This window comes from Macaca nemestrina, chromosome 11 (genome assembly GCF_043159975.1).
Source record: "Macaca nemestrina isolate mMacNem1 chromosome 11, mMacNem.hap1, whole genome shotgun sequence".
Taxonomy (NCBI): domain Eukaryota; kingdom Metazoa; phylum Chordata; class Mammalia; order Primates; family Cercopithecidae; genus Macaca; species Macaca nemestrina.
In genome coordinates, this window is record NC_092135.1 from 134,128,768 (window position 1) to 134,145,404 (window position 16,637).

The following is a 16,637-nucleotide window of genomic DNA, read 5'->3' on the forward strand; positions in this document are numbered from 1 at the left end:
GTGGACGCTGAGCTGGAGCGTTGGGGGTGCCTGTCTATAAAGGGTTTCCTAGAGCCAGTGAATTTGGGAAACTCTTAACAGCATCCACCTCCCAGGAAGTTGCAGCCTTCGGACATCTGTGCTTCTGAGGAGTCCTGCTCTGAAGATACCTGTTCAGCACGGCCCATCCCAGCGTGTCCCAGGCCCATTGGACAGTGGGGCCTTTGTTTAGGGCGCCTGTTGCCTGCCTTCTGCCAGGAACATGCCAAGGGAAGTCCACACTTGAGGGCCCCTGAGAATCCTAGGGCTTGGGACCATCAGTGGCTCTCACCAGCAGGTCTGACCTTCATGGGCAGGCCCTGAGAGGCAGGCCACCATTTCTGCTGCTTTCTGTCTGCCCATCCACGTCATCCGTGAAGCCCTGGTCAGAGCTGACCGTGTGCTGCTCCCTCCCGCCCTGCTGCGTGGACCTCACACGTGCCCCTCTCTCCTGGGCCTTTCCGATGTCTAGAATCCTGCCTTATTTCCCTTTGTGGACTCCAGGCCTGCACACAAGAGGGAACTGGCACCCACCACTACCACCAGATAGCTCACCACAGCCTACGGTAGGAGCACATCCAGGCTGTCATCTTCAGCTTGGCCCACAAATAGAACCTCGGGTCCCGCAACGTTGGGTCTCTGTCCCATTGTTGCCTCTTAGTCCTTCCCTGACCACCAGGTTTGAAATCACACACACACATCCCTACTCCCTGCTGTCCTGCCCTGGGGGCTTCCTAGCTCTGGTGTATCGTACAATTTTCTTAGCTCTTTTCTGGTTTGGGCGGGGGCAGGAGTGGGTTGAGATGGGGTCTTGCCCTATAGCCCCGGATGGAGTGCAGCAGTGCAGCAGCTGGGCTGCCTCTCAGGGCCTGTCCTTGGTTGCAGCAGTATAATCATGGCTCACTGCAGCCTTCAACTCTTAGGCTCCAGCAATCCTCCCACCTCAGACTCCTGAGTAGCTGTGACTACATGTGCATGCCACCATGCCGAGCTGATTTTTTAAAATTTTTGTGGAGAGGTAGTCTCACTATGCTGCCCAGGCTGTTCTTAAACTCCTGGCCTTCAGCGATCCTCCCCCATTGGCCTCTCAAAGTGCTGGGATTATAGGCAGGAGCCACTATACTGAGCCTGGTTTTTTTTACTTTTTCCTAGTTGGTCTGTCCCCATAGAATCTACATCCTACATTTCTGTGGGCAGGGATTTTTCTCCGTTTTCTTCACCGCTGTATCCCCAGAAGCCAGTGTGTTAATATTGGTTGAATATGTGAAGGAACAGATGTAATTACAGCCAACACCTAACACTGTACTTCCCATGGGGCAGCCACTGCTCTAAGTGCCTCGTAGCTTTTAATCCTTCTGACAGCCCCTTGAGGATGGGAATTATTGGCCTCATTTCTCAGGAGGGGAGCTGAGGCCCGGAGAGCGAGGGGCTTGCAGAGGACAAAGGTGGAAAGGCAGTGCTGGCAGGTGGCACGCACACAGGTGTGGGGGCCTGGAGAGCAGGCACGGCAGGCCTGGGGCTGTGGAACCAGCAGGGCCTGAAGCCAGGTCGGGGGCAGGAGACAGTTCAGAGGTCTGAGGCCATGCCAGGAGGCTGGGATCAGCCACAGGCCGAGGTTCTCCACCCAGGCGGAGACACAGCGAAGTGTCCCAGTTGGCCTTAAGACATCTTTCAAGGAAATTGCAGTGGTGATGCTTAGATACCAACCCTTGCCGATGAGTCATTCTCTGCTGGAGCAGAGGCGAGGTTCTCCCCTCAGTCAGCCCCAGCCTTCCCTGTCTCTAAGCGGAGGGTGGTGAGCACGGGGCCCTGGAACACTTTACCCCCCGCCCCCTGCAACATTTTGGGTTTCACAGAATTCAGAGTCCAGGCACAGGAACGTGTCCCACGCATTCATGTCATCCTTCAGATCTGGACCTGACAGCCTGGGAACTGCTTGGGGGAGGTAGGAGGCAGGTGCACGAAGGTCTGAACGAGAGGCTAGCGTGAGTGGCTTCTGTGTCTGCAACCCACAGCGGCATGGAGGGCGGTGGGGTGGGCATAGGAACCAAATCAGAGGTTCTGGCAAGAGTTTAGGCAAGTGGCTGTAGGGATCCAGATGTGAGTAGGGACAGTGTGTGAGACTTTTCCCCACAGCACTTGGTGATGGGCCAAATGCGGGGACGTAAGGGAGCAGGAGAGGTGCTGGGTTTTGAGCGGTGGTGTGACATGATCAGCAGTACTGTGTTCAGTGGGGCCCTGGCTGTTGTGTGAAGAGGTCTGCAGGGAAGCGACGGGCGAGGCCGCAGACAGGAGCCCCTTGCACCCCACTTGCGATACTGGTGAGGATGCCCATCGGAGCAGTAGGTTCAAGAAGAAAGGGTTGGACTTACGAGAGGTTGAGAACGTTGTGATTGGCTGTGGGAATGATGGAAGAATCAAGGTGGACCCCTGGGGTCCCAACTTGAATAGCTGAGACAGGAAGGACCTGGCAGAAGAATGCATTTGCAGAGTGGATGTTGTCGAGGAGATTCTCCCAACTGAAATGTACGTGGTCGTTGCGTGTATGATAATTCGGGAGCCAGGAAGAGGTGTTCGTGCTTGGGTGGTGATTAAAGTGTGGGTTGGGTTGGCCTAAAAGAGACTACAGAGTCGGAAGAGATGACCCCACAGGAGCCCGGAGGTCAGGGAGGAAGAGCTGGGAAAGAGATCACAACAGAGCAACCAGGAAAGTGGGGAAAAAATCTAGAGAGGTTGTTGACCAAAAAGGTATCAGAAGTTAGCCCTGGCCCAGCACAGTGGCTTATGCCTGTAATCCCAACACTTTGGGAGGCCCAGGCAGGAGGATTGCTTGAGCCCAGGGGTTCAAGACCAGCCTAGGGAACATAGCAAGACCCCATCTCTGCAAAAAAAATGTAAAAAGTTAGCCAGGCATGGTGGTATGCACCTGTGGTCCCAGCCACTGGAGAAGCTGAGGCAGGAGGATCACTGGAGCCCAGGAGTTTAAGGCCGCAGTGAGCAGTGATTGTGCCACCATGAGAGACCCTATCTCAAAAAAAAGTAGTAGTCAATGTTGTGAGGAGGGGTTGGGCAGTGACCAGCCCACAAGAGGCCAAGTGAAATGTTGGCCACAGGAGTCTTTTGGGTTTGGCCCTGGAAGGGGCTGGTGACTTTGGCTGTGCTGCATCCATGATCTGGAGGTGGAGACCTGGTTGTCAGTGATCCAGAGGTGCAGAAGCAGAGGGGGCCAGTGGAGAGGTGGGCTGTGCAGACACAAAGGGAGAGCCACAGGAGAGGAGGGGTCCATGCCAGCTGTGTGCCATGCCTCCACCCTCCACACCCCCAGACCAGGGCATCCCCCATGTGGCCATCCTTCCTGTCCCCGCTGCCCTCTTCCTTCCCATGCCACTTGCGCATTGGTTCTGACTGCACTTTTTAGCATTGAGTCTTTGCGTTTCTCTGTTCTCTTCTGCTTGGGTTTTCTCCATTTGATGCATAGGTTTCTCCTTCCCAGCCAGAACCTCTCTGAGGTCACAGATCTCTCTTCTTGCATTTCTTTTTTTTTTTTTTTTTTTTTTTTTTTTTTTTTTTTTTTTGAGAAGGAGTCTCGCTTTGTCGTCCAGGCTGGAGTGCAGTGGCAGGATCTCAGCTCACTGCAACCTCCGTCTCCCGAGTTCAAGCGATTCTCCTGCCACAGCCTCTCGAGGAGCTGGGATTACAGGTGCCCTCCACCATGCCCAGCTAACTTTTTTGTAATTTTAGTAGAGACAGGGTTTCACCATGTTGGTCATGCTGGTCTCGAACTCCTGACCTCAGGTGATCCGCCCATCTTGGCCTCCCAAAGTGCTGGGATTACAGGCATGAGCCCCCGCGCCCAGCGTCTTCTCACATTTCTTGTGGTATCTATCGCTGCCTTCTTGCACGTGCAGTAGATGTTAAATAAAGGACTGGTTTTCTGATTTCTGATCAACTGGCGTAACGCTATTGCTGGTCACTTGACATTTATAAAACAAGAGATGTCTCCCCAGTGAGTCAAATGTGACCTGAGCTGCTTGGTCTTTTGTAGACTGTTCAAGTGTGCCCGGAGTAAACATTGCCTGTTCCCAGGAGAGTAAGCCGTGTCTACTTACAGCGGTGAAAGCCATTGACTCTCAAGGTCAACCCCATCTTGGCACATCAGCTGTAGATTCTAGCATGAAGTCAACCCGGGCCTGAGTTCTTGGTCTTCTGATGATGCCAGCCAGTTTCACGCAGTGAATGCTCCAGTTCTGGGGTCCCAGTGCTGCTGTCTGAACCCATTTCTTGTCCTGCACAATCCTCACACTAGTCCTTGGTCTAGTTTCACAGCCCAAAGCCTGTCACCATTCCTTCTGCAAGTCAGCGTTGGTTGCGCTGCGTGATAACCCCACCAAAGGGCCTTGCCCACGGTGCAGTTGCTTCAGTAGCTATAGTTAAATAAGATCACTGAAAACGATATTTTTTCACTGTAGTGTACCTCTCTCTCATCTTTGAAATTTGCAAGCATGCCCGTTGTGTACCTCCTGGAAACTTTGATGTGCCAGTGGCTGCAGAGGTAGCAATAAGGGAATGACCAGAGTCACGGTGTCACCCAGCTGCCCCTCAGCACTTCTCCTCGGCAGCAGCTGTCCCCAGTGGATGCCGAGTCACACGTGTTTTTTTCCCGTACAGGTCAGCCCTCTCAAGGTGAAAGCTGCTGTGACGTATGGGAAAGTGCATCTTTTCTATCCAAACCAAAGCTGTCAATTATTTATTGTGTGGGAAATTCCAAGGCTTTGGCTTCAGCCAAATGTGTTCTGAAGCTACTACCAACTGCCAGTCGTTTGGGACACCTCAAACAGGACTGAGCACTGGCTAGGGAGCATTTCTTCTAGCCATGGATGTGGTTCTAGGAAGAGCCTGTCAACGCGAAGTTTGACTGATTCGTGGCCTTGTATTTCTAAGGACAGTTGGAATGAGAGATGATGGTCTGATTGCATTTAGCATTCTGTTCCTCTTCCCATAGATCCTAACTGGGCCAGTTTGAACTTGGGAGCCCTCATGTGCATCGAGTGCTCAGGGATCCACCGGAATCTTGGCACCCACCTTTCCCGAGTCCGATCTCTGGACCTGGATGACTGGCCAATCGAGCTCATCAAGGTGATGTCGTCCATCGGGAACGAGCTAGCCAACAGCGTCTGGGAAGAGAGCAGCCAGGGGCGGACGAAACCCTCAGTAGACTCCACAAGGTAGGAACTTTGGAAGATGCCTGGCTCCCGACACGTTTGCCAACAGTTAGGCAACTGGAAGTGATCGTAATGACAGCCACAGTTGGGATGGTCCTGATAACCTGTAGGAGTTCAGGAGTTCTGATTCATCCGGCATAGGAATGTCGGTGTTTAAAATTGGTCTTAAGCAGACGTGGAAAATTCACACTCCTTAATTTTTTGTATTTGTTTTTAGGCCTTGGGGATTTCTCTCCCCCTCTTAGAAATGTATTAAGCTTCTAAACTTATGAATATATTACTTTAATTAATACATTTCTAATAGGCATAAGCTGTGCCGTTGACACTAATTATGAATTTTTGATCCTTTAATTTTGTTATTCTTATAGCTTTGATAAGCATCTGCTCTGTCACTCCCCCCCACCACCATCACACAAAAGTTATTTTTATGGTAACAAAATATATTTTATTTTCTAAAATATATCTCTAACACATTTAGTCAACCAAGTTCAGCATAATGTATGGTGTAACTCCTCATTAATGTTAATTGTTAAACTGTGTAAAAAACGCATTTATTTTGAGGCCATTTAGTTTCTCATTTTTCATTTACAGCTATTATAAACCGTTTTTGAGTACACATACATATTTAATGTTCCTAAGAGGTGATAAAATGGCATGTCTTCCGAGAAGGCGTGTGGCGTGGAGGCAGAATAGAGCATTTCATCTCCGTGCTTGTCTAAAGCAAGGGGCTTCCAGGGTTGCCCAGGTGCTGTGTTTTTCCCCCACAATAGGAAGTAGGGGTTTGAGGTTTGCTGTCAGTGTTTGCCTCTCAGGTGTCTGAAGAGATGAAGGGAGAGGAGAGGTCTCCCATCGCTGGTACTTTTTAGGTTCCTCTGATTTGTTTTGCTGCTGATCAGATACAATGAAAGTTCAAGTGGTAATCTGTGGTTCAGCCACAGAAACCGGTTTCTACTGCAGAGCAGTAAGAACGTGAGAAGGGCTGGTGGACTTCAATTCATTAACACTGAAAAATGAATTTGTGGTGCCACCTTTGGCTCACTGGAGAGAATGAAGCTGGTGTGTTACTCATCTTGCTCTCCATATGAGGGATTCTGTGGTAGTGGGGAGGACAGGAAAGGTGCAAAGAACGTATTTGTTTAAAATTGCATGGTTTTGATACATGAGCACTTTATGAGTTACGCTCTATAGTGTAAACAGGGGTAAGTTTCTTACAAACTGAAGAAATTGTGGACTTTAAAAATTATTTTCCTCGATTTAACACTACCATAGAAATCGGCTGGGTCGTCGACTGTGGACATGCTTAAAACATGAATTCATGTTTTAATACCTATTTTTTAAAAGATAATAACATTGGAGGAAACCTGGGTCTGAAAATGAAAAATGATTGGAAATTAGATTGAGCTGAATGTATGAATGCAGAAAACATTGAAATAAGTTGGAAAAAACGATGCATCTTACAGTTTATATGTAAAAGAAGCACATCCACTATTTTTAATACCCTGAATCATTAGAAGTTTGTTTATCCATCCATTACAATTTAGAAACAATTTAGAATTATTAGAAGCAAATATATGGGTTCATGTTTTACCTGATAAATATTTTATAATTTCATCTTCATTCATAAATGAAGATTGTGTGTGCACAGGTATTTCATAGTTCTAATTTGCATCCTTGAATTAAGTTCTTGAGTGTAGAGCCCAGTCTTTTTTCCAGTGTTACATACATCACATCATTGTATTTTAGAGACCTATTGCCGAGACTTGCTTTCTCACAAGTGCAGTGGTTGCAGGTCAGTCCCATCTTTTCTTCAATCACCATAGCTTTCCTAAAGAGCAGTGCCGAGTTGTAACTCCTCTCCGAGACTGTGGTGTTGGTCATGTGGTTCCCTGCTGTTGCTGAAGGTAACTGTGGAATTTCCAAATTCCCTTCGCACCTAAGAAGATAAACACATACAAGAATTGAATGTTTCTTTGTGCCTGTGGTAATTTTCCTGGGGAGTTTTGTTTTCAGTGAAAATCAGCAAATAATCATTGAGCATTTTCTGGTAGAAAAGAAACAGTAAGTGATGATTGCAGTTCCCTGGTGATTGGTGAAGGTTCTCAGGGCCGCCTGAGGATGCCAGGGCTCGGGAGAGTGCTGGCAGTAGGTGCGTTCTGGGAAGTGTCACTGGAGAGATGGCATCTGAGCTGGAATAGGGAGTGATTCCCGGGGCCGCGGCCAGGGGACCAGGTGGGAAGGCTGGTTGGAGGATGGGAGTGGCCTCGGGGGTGCAGGCTTGGCCCGTGGGGAGGTGTGCATGTCGGTGAGTCCGGCACCGTGGATGGCAGCCTCCCATGAATGAGGAGGAGCAGGGATGGGGGAGGCCCAAAGAGCAGAAGCAGGAAGGGCCTCTGAGCCAGGCACTTTAAAAGCAACCCTGGGGGCAGGGGAGAGGGGAGGGGTTTGTCTCTTCATGGGTTCTGTCTGTCCCTTCCAGCTGGAAGGCCGGGGTCCTGGTGGAACATGCGGGAAGCCTGTCCAAAGCAAAACACACTGTCCAAAGCAAAACTACACTGTCCAAAGCAAAACACACCCAGCCCAATAACAGAGTAGAAATTCAGACTCCCACCACCTTCACCACCTCCTCAATAGAAAATGGGAAAGTGAAAGCAGGGGGCTGGAATCTCCGCATGCAGTTCTGTCCATGACGTGAGAAGATTCTGCCTTTCGAAGCCACCCCCGCTCCCCCTTCCCTGCTCCCTCCACCCCTCCTGGTCTCTGCAGAACCTACGATTGTTAGGAGAAACAGCTGGAAGGTTCTTTTAATGTGGCCCTGAGGTAATACCAAAAAGAAATATTTTAATAAATTTTTATCTGTATCGAAGGAAAAGCCAAGTGCAATATATTCGGTGTAATTCTTTGAAAAAGGGCCCAGCTGTTTTCCCGAGGAGCTCTGGTCCATTCCATCTTGTGCAGAAGAGTCATTCTGACAGTGGAATATAATTAGAAATGCGTCATTCCGCCTGCCCCCACCCCCAAACACACACGCGCGCGCGCACACACACACACACATACACACACACAATTCAAGACCATGGGGAAGTAGAATACAGCAGATCTTCCCCCAAAGAGACTGCCGCACACTGGAGTCACCTATTTGTGCGGCCAGTTAGGACAGCAGGCGCCCTGGACAGCCGGCCTCTGCCGTGTCCCTGCACCCCTGATTAGGGCAGCTTCGGACGGCTTATAATTGGTTCTAGTAAATCTCTGCCGCCCTGAGAACTGCCGTTCAAACTTGAGCAGCATCATGATCAATCGAAGCTGACGGCTGAAGCAGTATTGACTTCCCATTCCTAAACAGGGGAATCATTAGTCAAGGAAAGCATCTTTTAATTACTCCCAGGAAGAAAAAAAAAAATCTTTTTGGATGGATTCTGCAACAACTGCCATTTTTTCCCAGTGCATTCGATATTAAATTTATTGTCACAGGAGGGGAGAGGACGCCCTTCGTCCCCCTCTGTAATGGGGGTTTAATTTGGAGAAAGAAGCGCGTTAGAGAACAGATCGATGCTACAACAATTAACTACATCTGGGGTAGAATCAGAATTCCCCTCTCTAATTGCTATTGATACCATTTAAGCACACACTTAAAATATTGATTTTAAGTGGGGATGTTGAAGTGGTGGTAAGGTAGTAACAGTGGACAGAACTAACTAGGTTTTAGGGGTTTAAGAAGGGAGCAGTCAGCTGTGTGTAGGACAGGACTTATAACACCTGGCTTGTGTATTTGTGTGGTACCATAGCATAGTGTGTTGTAGGGCATTGAGCAGCGGGGCCGGGGGCTACCAGCCAGGCAGGGCTCTGGGTTCCAGTGTTAGAGGCACATGGTGTTACTGAAGGGAGAAGTTGCCAAGCTCCTTGGTGAGCCTTTCAAAGGCAAGAGTAATAAGCTCAGAGGTGAAGATGTTGAAACAGTGGAGCGAATGTCTCCTGCATGAATGAATGATTGAACGAGTAACTGAGTGAAAGCGGGAACTCGTCATCATGGAACACATGTCAGGTGCTCTTGCTCCTTCGGGGCCTTGGAATTCCTCATGTGAGTGAAACTGGGGCTTTGACGTTTGCAGCACCAGCAAAGCCGTCTCAGTAAACCCGTCCACGCACATCCTCTCTCCCTCTCTCCATCCTCTCATCCTCTCTCCCTGGCACAGCAGTGTTTCCGGGGCTGCACCGCAGCGCCCTGGCCCGTTGTTCTTTGTTGTTGTCCCCATTGCACTTAAAAACATTTGGGATTGGCTGCAGTGCAAGTGATTTCCTAGCAAGACGTAGCAGAGCCCTCTGGTGCCTCCCTCATTCCTCTTGGCAGAAGCCTCATTCTGCAAGACGCTGCGTCTCCCATCTCTGCGTCCCGGTGTCAAAGCATTTGGCCCCCAAGGCCCTGCAGGGACTCGCTGCTATTTGCATTTCAGTGCAGGTAGCCTGTTTACACGGGGGTTTGGGAGCCTGCTGATTTGGGCCAGGAAATCAAAGGAACCTGGAAGTGGAGAACAGTGTTTTCAATTCCCTGAAAGAGCCCATGAGAGGAGCTCTAAGCGCAACTGAAATCACCCATTACCTCTTTGATGCCACTTGGAAGGGAACCGAGTTTGCTGATTTAGTATGTGTTCTTTTCCCTTTTTTAGCATCCTTTCTCTTTTTCTTCCCCCCGTTATTTGTAAGTTCACCTCCGTGCCTAAACTCCCTTCTCGTCTTTAACCTATAAAAAGATGTCGCCTTCGATAGGAAGATTTGGGGCCAGACATCAGAAATCTGCGTGGGAGAGACTGGCCGTACACTTCCAGATGGAACAAGTCTGCCCAGTGATGTGAGTTCCGTCTCTCTTTGATTCTGGAACTCCACTTTCATCTTATTTATGCACATGGAGATATTGATAAAGGGGAAATGTATCCAAACTGAAAATAATTGGATCCCTACAGCTAACTCTGAGATATTAAAAGCAGTACCACTTGGCTGTGTCTTTGTCTTGTTAGGTTTGATCATAAGATCACAATATAGTAATCTCGGGCTCAAATTTCTGGCATAAAGATGCACTGTTCCAAATGTGGCCTCAGGGAACACGACTGCCCACACAGCCCCAGGATTGTCTCATCTTATTATTTTTCAACAGTTCTTGGCCTGCTGAGGTCAATGTTTTGTCTCTTTTGAGTGTTCCTCTATGCTTGACACCTTTTCCTATTTTCTTTCTTTAAAAAAAAAAAAAAATGGGGAGGGGGAGAAAGGAGAAAAAAAAAATAAAAAAAGGACTTTGCCGCGATGACCAGAGTCCATCTGCAGTTGGGTGGCATCTGCTCCCCACATGTCACTTCCCTCATTAACAAGCAATTGAATTAATTAAATGCTACTCAGAACACGCATAACAAGCTACCGGCAGTGTCCAAATTAGCACTGATAATCAAGGATGATTTCCTTTATTATCCTGCTAAGTGGTGTGCAGACTCTGATCTCCCTGTCTGCCCTCATCTATTTACATACCCCCAGCTCCTGCCTTTGGAAGCGGAGGTTATCTTACCTAGTTAATTTGCCACGATCACCGAGCATGGCGGATTGATGCCCTGCCCCTGCCGCCACTGCCGGGCCCGGGCCCCCTCCCCGGCTGCCCTCCCCCAGCCCCAGCCTTTGTATCTCAAGCTCACTGATAAATTAAAGGCCACCCCTGTGGTCTCTCAAGTGAGTAATAGAGGCAGAAATTTCATTTTGCAACTGGCTGATTTAATGATCCAAAGGGTAATTAATGGCCTGATTATCTTAATGTTAAATATGTCCGGCAGCAATTACTGTGACCTCCCGCTTGTCAAGGTCCGGGCTGTGCTCTTCTTTCAATTAAGTTCTCTGGGGCTTAATGGTATGAATAAACTCCTCTGATTCTATCATCCCGGACGCAGAGGGTTCAGGGAGCTGGGGGCTCGTTTAGAGTTTTAATCAGCCTGTCTTCTACTCCGGCGATCAGAGTTAACAATTACAGCAAGGACAGTTTAACTTTCTTCTTCCCCGTGCAGACCCCCCTACACATACACACATGCACACTTTTGCGTGTGGTTTTGTGTGCCTTGTTTTCATGTGTTTCTTTCAGTGCTCTGAGGGAGAATTCTGTTTGTGGAGGAAGCCGCTGTGCTCTGTGAGGCTCGTCTCTTCCAATATAAATTATCATGTGAACGCTGTGGTTTTTCTATTTGACAGGCTTAATTAATTGGCAGGAGCCCCCGAAAATGACAGTGCCACTAATTGCAACTCAAAGTGAATTTCTGTCACCACGGCGTGCCTGTCAGTGGGCATGCCCTGGCCCCAGCCGCAGAGCGGGTCCACCCTCCTAGTTTCCCCGTCCAGGCGGGGTCTATGCCCTGCTCAAGCCACGACAGTGGCAGACTCCTCCAAGGAGCCGTGGGTTTGCAGGCACACCGTCTGCTTGCAGGAGTGACATTTACTACCAATAAAGTTTATACATTCTCAGCTCTGCAAACGCAACAGCTGCTCGGGGACCTCAGCCTTTACTTAAGATATTTTAGCAACTTCTCTTAGCAAGCCAACTTGGAATCAGACCGAGAGAACCATAACTCACTTAGCCACCCTTCATGACTGGATGGTCCTCATTAGCACACTGCTAAATATGCTTCAGTTTACTAGAGCTCCGGGCCCAGATCAGAAATATTCTGCTATAAATATTAAGCCAATTAGGAAAATGTACAAATGAGAAGTACGTTAACACTGCCTTTAAAATAATACCTATAGATTACGCTTGACAACAGATACAGCAGTACATCTAGTGAACCTCCGCAGGGAGCTTGGTGGGAATTCGAGCAAGCTCTCCGTAAAGACTGGCTCTAATTATAAGAACGGTGATTCTAAGAAGATTCTCCATGAGGTTAAGTATAATGGGATCTGCTTTTGAAAGGATAACTGTACTTACATTTGCCTTTGAACCAGACGGACAGAATGGTGCTCTCGGTTTATCATGCCGCCTGCCGCACACGAACCCCAGTTATTTGTTTGATCCTGCAAGACACCAGTGTGTGCTGGGAGCCGGCTTTGCTACCACAGAGCTGTCTTGGGTTGAAAATCCTTATCATTTACGTTCTGAAATATGACCGTCGTGACAATTAAGGAGTTTCTGATGCTTAAGAATTTTTACTACCCCTAGCAGATGAGAAGACAAGTCATCAGCAGGCGGCAGCTGGCTTCCAGGTGTCCTGACCACATTCAAGCCCGTGTCTACTTGTGGGAGTATACGAAGGAATGGAATGGGAAGATTAACCTTTTTAGGCTTGAATTATATAACATGGGCCAATAAATATGGCCTCATTTTGATTCCTCCAGCAGTCGAGCATTTTCCAAGGGGCCCTGTCTTTCAGTGGTGTTTTGCTTATTTTGTACCAGGGATTCTCTGTCTTCTAGGGCACTTTTCTCTTTCTTCTTCTTCTTCATAATGAAGAGGAGGGAGACAAAAACATGGCCGGAGCATGCAGTGCCCTGTGTGCTTGGATTATCCCCATTCCCAGGAGTGTGCCAGGGTCACGTGGGAGCACGGGTCAGACTGCAGGCACCAGGATCTGACTCCAGATGCCGCTCTGCAGTCCTGCTGCTGCTCCTGTTCCTTTTCTGCCAAATCCATGTCAGGAGTGGCATTGAGAGAACCGACATGTTTAGCAGCATCCCCTGCCACTCGCCCCTGGTCAGTTTCTATCTCAGTAGCCATCGTGTGTCAAACTGATTAAATAAGTAGTGCAAACTTATGTATAATAATATAACTACAGTGTCTTTCCACTGTACAGTAGCTTCACTTACAGTAATGTAAGTAATCATAAAGCCTCTTCCATTTTAGTTTACATTCATGTAGCAAACTTGACTTTTTTTTTTTTTTTTAGTTGGCGTCTCGCTCTGCCGCCCAGGCTAGAGTGCAATGGCGCAATCTCCGGTCACTGCGACCTCCACCTCCTAGGTTCAAGCGATTCTCCTACCTCAACCTCCCAAGTAGCTGGGATTACAGGCATGCACCACCACAGCCAGCTAATTTTTGTATTTTTAGTAGAGAAATACATTTTAGTAGAAAATACATTTTTAGGGTTTTGACGTGTTAGCCAGGCTGGTCTCAAACTCCTGACCTCAAGTGATCGCCTGCCTCGGCCCCCCAAAGTGCCGGGATTACAGGCATGAGCCACTGTGCCTGGCCAAAACCTGACCTTTTAAGTCACACAGCCATGATTCTGAAGTCTTAATTCTCTTCCACCAGTGCTAATCCTAAGAGCTTCCACAAAAAAAACAGCACTGAGAACTGTAAAATGTTGAGATCCACCCACACAGGTGCAGAGTTAGAGCCCCCATGTTTCACATAACCACATCCTACTCATGTCCCTGACCCAACACTGCCTTTTGGGAATGTAAAGCCTATATTGCAGAGACCTCACAATTATAATTATTATCTGCATGGTACAATATGGAGCCATATCTCAGGCCACAAAGTTCCTGGTTCTGGTTTCATGCCTAGCATCTTCTGCCATTTTAATTTTTTTTAAAAAAGGGTAATTCCTCATTTCTAAGAAGAGACTAGTCATTTTTCCACCCACTTAATTATGTAGATTAGTGCTAAAAGAAAATAATATTTATGAAGTTTCCTGGGCTGCTTTTTTATCTGGAAGACACAATCAGCTTTGAGGCCTGGGTCATGCATACTGGCAGTGAGAGGGACAAGTGGTCCATGCCCTCCCCAGTGGTTGTGGAGGACCTGCTGATATAGAAGATGTGGTCCATGTTTATTTGCTTTGTATCTATATAGTGGTTTATCGTAGCATCAGTATCACATAGAAAGGTATATTCTTGAGCCCCACCCAGGCTTACTCAGTCAGCATCCGTAGGGGGTAGGGTCCAGTGGTGTGTTTTAACTCTCTAGGTAATTCTTATGCACATTAAAGTTTGAGACACTGTGGTCTGCACTAAGTAGGAAAAATTAAAGTCCACAGTCTCACCTGTGAACTCACTGTCTTAGTCCAAGTCCCTGGACTTCATTCCTCACTTCTTGAGACCCAAGTCTTTTGTTTTCTTCCTTTACCAGACTGTTGTCTGGCCTAGCATATCCAGCAGATGTTACAGCCAGAGAGCATCTGCAAGAGGATTATACTCTGTGATCAGGTGGCATTGAATGCAAGGAAGGCAAGGTTGGTTCAACACACAGAAATCAGTCAATGTAATATACCACATTAATACAGTAAAGAGAGAAAAAACATAATCTTTTCAAGGGATGCGGAAAATACATTTGACAAAACCCATTGCCCTTTCCTGGTAACAAACACTCAGCAAACTAGGAATAAAAGGAAATTTGCTGAACCTGATAAAGGACATCTCTAAAAACCCCATGGCTAACATTGTACTTTATGGTGAAGTACTGCAGGCTTTTCCCCTAAGATCACGAACAAGACAAGAATATCACCAGATCTGTTCAGCATTATACTGAAGGTTCAAGCCAGGGAATTAGGCAAGAAGAAGAAACCAAAGGCAACTAGATTTGAAAAGAAGAAGTAAAACTACCTCCATTTCCAGATGACATAGTCTTTTATGTAGAAAATCCTAAGGAACCCACAAGAAACAAGTTAAGCCAAATTGAAAGATACAAGATCAATATGCAAAACTCTTAGCTGGCCATGGTGGCACAGGCCTGTAGTCCCAGCTACTCAAGAGGCTAAGGCAGGAGGATTACTCGAGCCCAGGATTTCAAGGCTGCAGTGGGCCACAGTTGCACCACCACTTTCCAGCCTGGGGAACAGAGCACAACTCTGAATCTTAAAAAATCAAAAAGGCCAGGTGCAGTGGCTCATGCCTTAAATCCCAGTGTTTTGGGAGGCTGAGGCTGGAGGATTACTTGAAGCTGGGAGTTCAAGAGCAGCCTGGGCAACATAACAAGAGCTTATCTCAAAAAAAACAAAAACTATTGTATTTCTATACACTAGCAATGAACAATCAAAATAAAATTAAGGACAATTCCATTTACAAATAGCATCAAAAAGAGTAATACACTTAGGAGTAAATTACCTGTACACTGAAAACTACAAAGCATCATTGAAAGAAATTAAAGAAGACCTATATAAATGAAATGACATCATGTTAATGGGTTGCAATACTTATTGCTAAGATGGCAGTACTGTTCAAATCAGTGTACAGAGTCAGCAAAATCACTTTCAGAATCTCAGCTGCCTGTTTTTTTCCCAAAAATTTGACAGCTTATCCTGAAATTCATATGGTGCGATAAGAGACCATCAAATACCAAAACAATCTTGAAAAAAGTGTTAAAAAGTTGGAGATCTCACACTTTCTGATTTCAGAGTTTACTACAAAACCATAGCGATCCAAGCCTATGTGATATTCGTGTAAAAATAGACATATATCAATGAAGTAGAATCAAGAGTCTGGAAATAAGCCCCTTCATCGGTGGTCAGTTGATTTCCAAAAAAGATGCCAAGACATCTTCCCCATCAATGGGGAAGGAATAGTCTTTTTAGGAAGTGGTCCTGGGACAACTGGGGATATCCACTTGCAAAAGAATGAAGTTAGACTCTTATCTAATGCTATATATAAAAATTAACTCCAACGCCTGTAATCCTAGCACTTTGGGAGGCGGAGGCGGGTAGACACTTGAGGTCAGGAGTTTGAGACCAGCCTGGCCAATATGGTGAAACCCCATCTCTCCTAAAAATACAAAAATTAGCTGCGCATGGTGGCATGCACCTGTAATCCCAGCTACTTGGGAGGCTGAGGCAAAATAATCACTTGATCCCAAGAGTTGGAGGTTGCAGTGAGCCAAGATCACACCACTGCACTCCAGCCTGGGTGACAGAGCAAGACTTCGTCTCAAAAAAAACACACACACGCACATTAACTCCAAATTTATCAGAGACTTCAGCGCAAAAACTGAAACTATAAAACTTTTAGAAGAAAATAAGGGGTAAATCTTTGTGACTTTAGATTAGGCAGTGGTTTCTTAGATATGATACCTAAAGTAAATGCAATAAAAGAAACAATAGATAAATTGAATATTCGCCAAATTAAAATTTTAGTGCTTCAAAGGGCAGTGTCAAAAAACTAAAGATGCACAGAATGGGTGAAAACATTTGAAAATTAAATATCTAATAGGGGTCTGGTATCCAGAATATTTAAAGAACAGTTACAGCTGGGCCTGGTGGCTCATGCCTGTAATCCTAGCACTTTGGGAGGCCAAGATGGGAGGATCACTGGAGCCCAGGAGTTTGAGACCAGCCTGGACAACATAGGGATACCCCATCTCTACAAAAAATAAAAAACATTAGCCAGGCATGGTGATGTGCACCTGTGGTCATAGGTAAGCCACTCAGGAGGCTGAGGCAAGAGGATTGGTTG

The 16,637-nt window shown here is 47.1% G+C and overlaps 1 protein-coding gene across 13 annotated transcripts in view; it reads left to right on the forward strand.

Moving 5' to 3' along the window:
* Positions 1-16,637, forward strand: part of LOC105473862 (ArfGAP with GTPase domain, ankyrin repeat and PH domain 1) — a 644,177-nt gene that overhangs the window by 554,145 nt on the left and 73,395 nt on the right. For all 13 annotated transcript variants that reach the window (XM_071073619.1, XM_071073622.1, XM_071073625.1 and 10 more), the window contains one exon: positions 5,021-5,243. In XM_071073619.1, coding sequence (XP_070929720.1) covers positions 5,021-5,243 — 223 coding nt within the window. The remainder of the gene's footprint in view (positions 1-5,020; positions 5,244-16,637) is intronic.